Source organism: Corvus cornix, chromosome 2, assembly GCF_000738735.6.
Source record: "Corvus cornix cornix isolate S_Up_H32 chromosome 2, ASM73873v5, whole genome shotgun sequence".
NCBI lineage: Eukaryota > Metazoa > Chordata > Aves > Passeriformes > Corvidae > Corvus > Corvus cornix.
Genome location: NC_046333.1, coordinates 103223039 through 103230070, shown reverse-complemented (window position 1 = coordinate 103230070; position 7032 = coordinate 103223039). Strand labels below are relative to the sequence as shown.

The 7032-nt window shown below is 43.0% G+C and overlaps 1 protein-coding gene across 4 annotated transcripts in view; it reads left to right on the top strand.

Annotated features, from left to right (window-relative positions):
• Positions 1–272: 272 nt before the first annotated feature.
• Positions 273–7032, top strand: part of ARHGAP28 (Rho GTPase activating protein 28) — a 77210-nt gene continuing 70450 nt past the window's right edge. For 2 of the 4 annotated variants that reach the window (XM_019284024.3, XM_019284023.3), the window contains exon 1: positions 274–554. In XM_019284024.3, the coding sequence (XP_019139569.1) occupies positions 424–554 (131 nt within the window). In that variant the 5' untranslated portion in view covers positions 274–423. Of the gene's footprint in view, positions 555–7032 lie in introns of all 4 variants that reach the window. The other 2 variants (XM_019284028.3, XM_010396318.4) reach the window with 2 other exon arrangements.

The following is a 7032-nucleotide window of genomic DNA, read 5'->3' as shown; positions in this document are numbered from 1 at the left end:
GCATAACCAGCAGATAGTTTCACTTAGACAAAACTAACTCAGGAGCAGGAGGAGTATCACAAAATGTGCCGTTAAAAGGAAACAAAAAGAAAAAAAAAAAAAAAAGAAAAGAAAAGGTAAAAAAAAAAGGAAGTGGAGAAGTGTTCGGGGAGGAAGCGTTCGATGCAGGACTGCAGGACTGTCTCAGGTTTCTCGTTTCCTAGGAACGTAGTAACTTCCCCGTGGGTAGTTTGTGGGCGGTGTTTTTGAATATATGCTAATTCAGCTTCCCTGACAGGGAGAGGAGCCGTGTCCCGGTGCCACAGCTCTCCTGACAGCCGGCAGTGGCGAGCGGCTGCTGCCGCGCCAGGCCATGGGCTGGTGCTTGTGACAGAGCCACTCGCCCTCCCGGCAGTGTCACAGCAGCGGGGCCGGCATGTGCCTATGACCATGGAGATGAAGGACTCGGGCAGCGTGGTGCTGACAGCCTACCATCCCCACAGCCCGGCCAGGATCCCGGGCATGGAGCAGAGCTTTGTACAGGACATCCCCCCCAGCCATTCGCCCACCAGCAGGTAAAGCCTGAGGGATGGGGACCGGTGCCGTGCCCTGATGTTTTGCCAGTGTTGGACGTGTGTGTTGCTGGCTGTGTGTCAGCCTGAGAGCATTTGCCGAGTGCTCGGACACTTCAGAGCACTTTGCTCTCGGCACATTTCTTGCGCCCGCCGGGGAAGTCATTCAGCCCAGGGTTGGGACGGAGGAAACAGGAGGGCTTATTTTAAATCTTGTAAGTCAACAGATCAGGCCAGTTTCCTGCCCAGGATGCTGTACAAGACCATCCCCACGTAAAAAGGCACGTGAATCAGGCTTCTGCTCAGGTCCTCTAGGAGTGTATTGCCAAAAAGTGAGGCGGTGGGACTGGCTAAGCTTGGCGCTCAGAAAGTTGATTCTGGCTTTGGTTTAGAGGATTATTTAATTCCTTCTCTGTTCGCTCACCAGGTCAGAACCGACCCGTGTGCTTTTTTCTGTGAAGTTGAGGTTGCTGCTTTGCACACCCGCATACACACAATGGGAGACTGCATCGTTAAAGTCTTAGTCTAAATAAGAAAATTCCTTCGTGTTGCAGGAAACTAAGTATTGTCTTAATTAATGCTGTCGTGTGTATGTTTACCTTCCTGCCTTGTAAGAATGCATGTACTTGCACAGTTCAAAAACAAGCGGTTTGAGCAGTTTCAGTATTTTAGAAAATCTGATCTTTCTCCTAAACATACATGTCTGAGTTTTGCAATTTTCTCCAAAAGAAGTGGTATAAAAGTTCATGCTGTAAAAAGTTGAAGAAAGTAGGAAATCTTGCATTATGGCTTGACTGAGAAAATAAGAACTGAAGTCTAAGGAAACAGCAGATGACATTATCCCCACGAATTAAGTCTGTGTCTTCTCTTGATAAAAATAATGATATTTACTTCATATTGTTTATTTATAGCCCAATAGCTATTTTGTTTTCAATGTCATTATTTAGATTAGCTGCATCATCCTGTTCCTTGTGTGTTTCCCTGGCTGTCTCATAAAGATAACTCCTTTGTTCTGTTAAACTGCTGTTTGAGCGCAGTACCAAAATACATAATTACATGTTGAGAAAAGAAACAGAGTCTGGGCTTTTAGACGCAGTAAGAATGGCATTTGCTACTCAAAGCAGGGAGCAGTGGTTTGGCATTGGGTTACAGGGAAGCATGCAGTTTCTTCCCCTAGGAAGAGCACTGAACTCAATCTCCCTTTAAGTTTGTGAGCAACAGAGATGTGGTGTTTTGCTGTTTTTCTTTTATATGTGCTAATTGTTTTAAAATGCATTTGAAACTTAAGCTCAGAGTGTATGAGGGTTTAAATCACACACATAAATCACATGCATATCACCTACAAAAAGCAGAAGTGCCAATTACAGTTCCTGAAAGTAAAACACTAAAGCGGATCCTGACAGTTTGATGAAGAACATATTTTGGAAGCTCCTGCCATGAGGCAAAGCCGTGTGTCTCTCCATGTCTACATATGCATAAGATTTTGGTGCTGTCTCCCCTTTCTTGTCCTCAACTTCCTGCAGCTGTCTAATAGCAATAGCCAAATTCTGCCATATGGGCAGTCAGTGGCTGGCTGAGTTTCCAAAGCCTGTTCAAGAGAGGGATTTTATTAACCCAGCATGAAGTCCTCTGGAATGCAGAACCCATGAAGGCAAATGCACTGAGTGTTTTAGCAAATGGTAAAGTAGGCTCTGGCTTAATCCCTATTTCATCTTCTAAGAGCTCTTTCCTGGACTGCATTTTCTGTATAGTTTCCTCTGCAGCCATCCTAATGCAAGAAGTTTTATTATAGATTCTGTCTGGTGTTCCTTGATCCCTAAGGCAGCTACCCACACTATGACATGCTAACTCCTTAACTCTTAAGGAAAATTATTCAAAAAAGCATGAAAAGAACAGATGTGTCACCTGTTTTTTGTTTGATAACAAAAACAGTTGGTACTCAGAACTTGATTTTCCTCTGAAGTCAGATGCTTAAGTTACATGTAGCTCTAATGAAGTCCGTACTTGAGATGTTTATCCATGAGAATAGAATCTCTCTTGGATATTAGCCTTTGATTTGATAAACTGCTGACCAGTTCTCTCTCAGCTTAGGAATCAAGATACTTCATTTTCCTTCCTCCCCTCATAACATTTTGCTTGCTTTAGAGTGATGCACTCTATGTCAGAATATCTCCACTCACCAGAGCCAGGCTTGGAGGTGTCTTCCAGCTGTTTTCTCTTGCAAAAACTTACTCTTTGAAAACCTTCTAAGCAGAGTTTTCTCACAAAAAGTGGAACCTAATGCAACCTCAGCCAGCATTTAACTGCACCACACCCCACCATTTAAAAAGACATTGATAAAAACAGAAGGAAATATTTAAGTAACAATCATAAGCCCCTAAACAAATGAGTAATCTTAAACACTCTTGACAATCCAGACACACATCTGAGAAGCCCATGTACATGAAAGGTTAGACCAGTAGATGCATCAGACCACTTGGACTCACGTCCATGCACAGCTCTCGCAGGGCCAACCAGGCTGGCATCCTGTGCGCATTTCTAAAATACACTGACAGCATCAGGGTCAGCGTGAAGTACAGCAGCTGCAAGGATTTTCATTCATAAGCCCAGTGGGTATATAACCCATCATAAGTTAGGGGATAGCAGCTGGTGGGCTGTAAGGAGAACAGGAGAAAATTTGCTTTGGTTGCTCTGAATGGAGGATGCATCAGTGTGCAGTGAAGGATGGAGAATTCATAGAAGTAATGAAGAGGAGAGTAGAATGAAAGTTTGGCTGCATAGTGATGCCATCACCAATTTGCAAAGGAGAATTCTAGCTTCCAAATTTACTGTTGGATAGCATCAATAAAATGGTTAAGAAAAGGGACCACAGATTCCACCCATCCTCCAAAACGAGTTCATTGAGGGACTAAAGACAGTGATACTTAAATATCTTTGCCTCAGTTATCCATATAGTTCAATTCTATCTTCCGCCATTTGTTGCATCTTGAAGACTTATTTTACCAGTTCTGTACGTGGGCTGGGGTGAGCCCTGAAAACTGCACTGTTGGGTTTCCTAGAGCTCCAGGAAAACCTTCCTTTAATTCTGCTCATGCAACTAGCAAGTTCTTTTTCCATTTCTCTCATGGGATATTAAGGTCTCTTTCCTTAGCTTGCCATCTGCTTTTATGTGCATTTTATATGCATTTATATTACTCATATCTTTTTTCTTTTATTTATTGTTTGTGAGAATGAGGTGTTGGGGAAATCTCTGTTTTGTTTGCTTGGCAGTCAGGCTAGCTCTAAAGCATACAAGTATAGTGGGAAAGATTCCTGTTCTTGTGGCAACCCCATTACTGTTTTTTAATCCCATTTATTAGAAAACAGATGTCACAAGTACCAGTACAAAGAACCCAAAATATTACACTATCCCTGTCAATACAGATCCTGTCTCAGTGCAAAGGTGAAAGTGCTGATTTGTATTACATAATGGTCAGCTTTGGCATCCTCGTTTCAGAGAATGAAAGACTTTGTAGTTGTGCACAAATACTGCTCCTGGATTATATAGAGGAAAAGTGGGGCCATGGCCATATGTCTTCCTCACATCCCCTTTCTATCCTGTTAGGAGTAGCTAGGAGGAGTTATTCCTGTGCTCAAAGGAAACAGGCATGACCTCTATGCCAAATGGCCAGTGAGCCCTCTAAGGTAATTAAGCAATTAGGGGAAGACAAAGCATTCCTAAGTGAGTCATGCTCCCGCTTTCCTTGACTCCAGTATGATAATTAGTGAGTTCCTCAGCCTGTTTGCTACCAGCACATCAACCAGCAAAGAACCCATTTTCACTGCAGTGAGTGGCTGTCACTTATGTGTGCATGAAATACGAAGGGAAAGAAAAAGCAGGTTCATGGGGTTTGTTCCTGCAGAATGGGGTGAGAGCAGCTTTTAAAGTGCACATCAAGCTTTCTATACATGGAATAACCTTCTCAATCAATAATCATGCAAAGAGCAGCATATATACTACCAAACCGAGGAGCTTGCTACGTAGGTAAAGGACAAAGTAGATGTCAGCACCACTGATCTACACAGCCAAGAGTCCCTCTCACCTTCTTCCCTAGTCAACTGCAAGTCTGGTACTTCCAGTTGTTTCAGAGAAATGCCTTCCCAATCCCTTTGTATTCGGCATGTCTCCTTCCTCCTGCTGTCAGGGGAGTGACTTTCAGGCAGACATCACTAAATGGTAGAGTCAAAAAAAGAACAGGAATAATTCCTATATTGGTTGAAAGATACTGTGTGGATTGAGTTACCTGCTGGCAACTTCCAGGATCCTGCTCTCCAAGCCTAAGACTTGCAGATTTGGAGCTGATAGTCAAGTCATTACACTGGACAAGAATGACACCAGATTGTTTTGTAGGATTCATTCCTCCTTGTCAGCCCCAAGATACTACAGATTTATGTCAAAGTGAGGTAAAGTGTCCTGAAATAATTCCCTGGAAGGAATACAACTGAAGGAAGAGTGTTTATGCACCAAAATTTGTCTTGTGACAGGAGGAGCTATGTCAACTGTTCAGGTTTTATCCCAACAGAAGCAGATTTTATCACACAAAAGCAAGGTCTGTATGCCCCGAGGCTGGGTGATCTGGGTTGGATTTCTGTCAGTGCTGATTGAGCAGCTCCCCTGCTCAGTTGTACACAAGTGATGTCAAGAATGTCTTCTTAGTGATGCAGGATAAACAACCTTAACTATTTTGGATGTTTATCTCACTCTATCATAAACTTCCCCAGAAGACAAAATAAAAATCTGGCTCCTTTTCCACAGTAAATCTTGACATGACTTGGACCTTCTGCAGTAACTTGGACTTCGAAACTATGAATTTAGAATTTTAAAATGTACTAAAAGTTGTGTAGAAAATCCCACAAATCAGTAGCCAAGAAGAGTCAGCATTGGCACCAGCTGGGCAAAAAATAAATTTTGTGGAACAAAATAACCCTTTTTACAACTTACAGAAGTTTTCTAAATACAATTTTTAAAGTATATTTTTATAGATGCTAAGAATGATAATTCTTAATAAAATATTTAGCAGGAGGATGCATATAAATAAGTCAGACAATAGTAGATACGCTTTTCCTGTAGGTTTTAGAAATACTTACAGCACATCCTCTGGGAGCCACACTGAGGAATGTAGTATTTATAGCCAGCTCCTCATGTTATGGTTGAAACTAGAGTTGGCTTCTCTGGTTTCTTTTTAGTTTGGTGCTCCTGCTGCTCTCGCTGGTACCTCCATATGTAGAGCTAATGAAGAACATCTGGCGCTGTTCCTTTGATCATTTTGTTTGGTTGAGCATTTAGCCAGCTGCCCCATTCATTTTTAACTAAGTCACTTATCTCTGATTACATGAGGATTGGAGCTGCCTGCAAAAAACCAAAGAGTAGGACCTGAGAGCCCTGCATGCCCTACACAGACATGTTCAGATTGCATCTGGCAGCCTGACAGCACAGGCATAAAAAACTCCCAGGAATCCACAACCTTAGTGTTACTTTGGTTCAGGAGATCATCGTAATTCAGTGCAAACGTGTGGAAAATGTGCAGAGGTGGCAACTGCAGGACACAGCTATGGAGTACTAGTAAAAGTACTTAGCTAGAACAGTATCTGAAAAGCATCTGGATAGCGCTGTACAAATATAGAATCACATCCTGAACCAGTGTGGGGTATCCACAGCAAACAGTCAAGCTAACATCCTGGATTTTGGCTAACCGCAGAAGAACAACCCTTTGACCCCCTCCAGTGCTTAGCTCCAGCAGGCCAGGCAGCACAGCAGAGCAAGCCCAGCTGGCAGCACATCTGCCAGAAAGGCAGGACCATGCGCTGTGAAGCCTTCAGGTACCACCACGGTGGGTGCATTGAAAGAGCACAGGAGAGGTACCCAGAGAATAGTGCCCAGAGTCACATCCCAAGGTGGTGACTGAAGTTAGGCATCCTACCTGGTATTTTGGCCTTCCTTTTCCTGCCTCCTACTTTCTCTCTCAGTGGAAATTGACTCACACCACCCTGACCTCCCAAGTCCTGTCTGAGTGCTAGGGACTCAGAACAGGAAGACAAAAAAAGAATACATGGGGGTGGGAAGAAGAGGGAGCAAAGGAGCACAGGAGAAGGACTATATTCCTATATATTACCTGATTCTCATCCTTGTGTGCAAATAAAAGGATCTGGAGTCAGAAAAGAAATAACTCACAAATGTTGTTTTGTAGTTGGGCAGTTTACAGCTGGGCCTCAAATCCCACCAGACACATGGGTTTTGGAATGGCATTTAGGTAGAGATTTTGAAGTCAAAACATGAAATGGTTTAAAAGACATGTTTGAAAAAGTGCCCTATTACCCTGAAGGACTATTTCAGCAGAGATCAGCAGAAGTGCTTGAGTTGGCATCCCTTGTAATTAATGCGAGGAAAAGATTGATGATGTGTGAGGGATTCCTCATTTCTGTAATTCATTTCTTCTCCTAC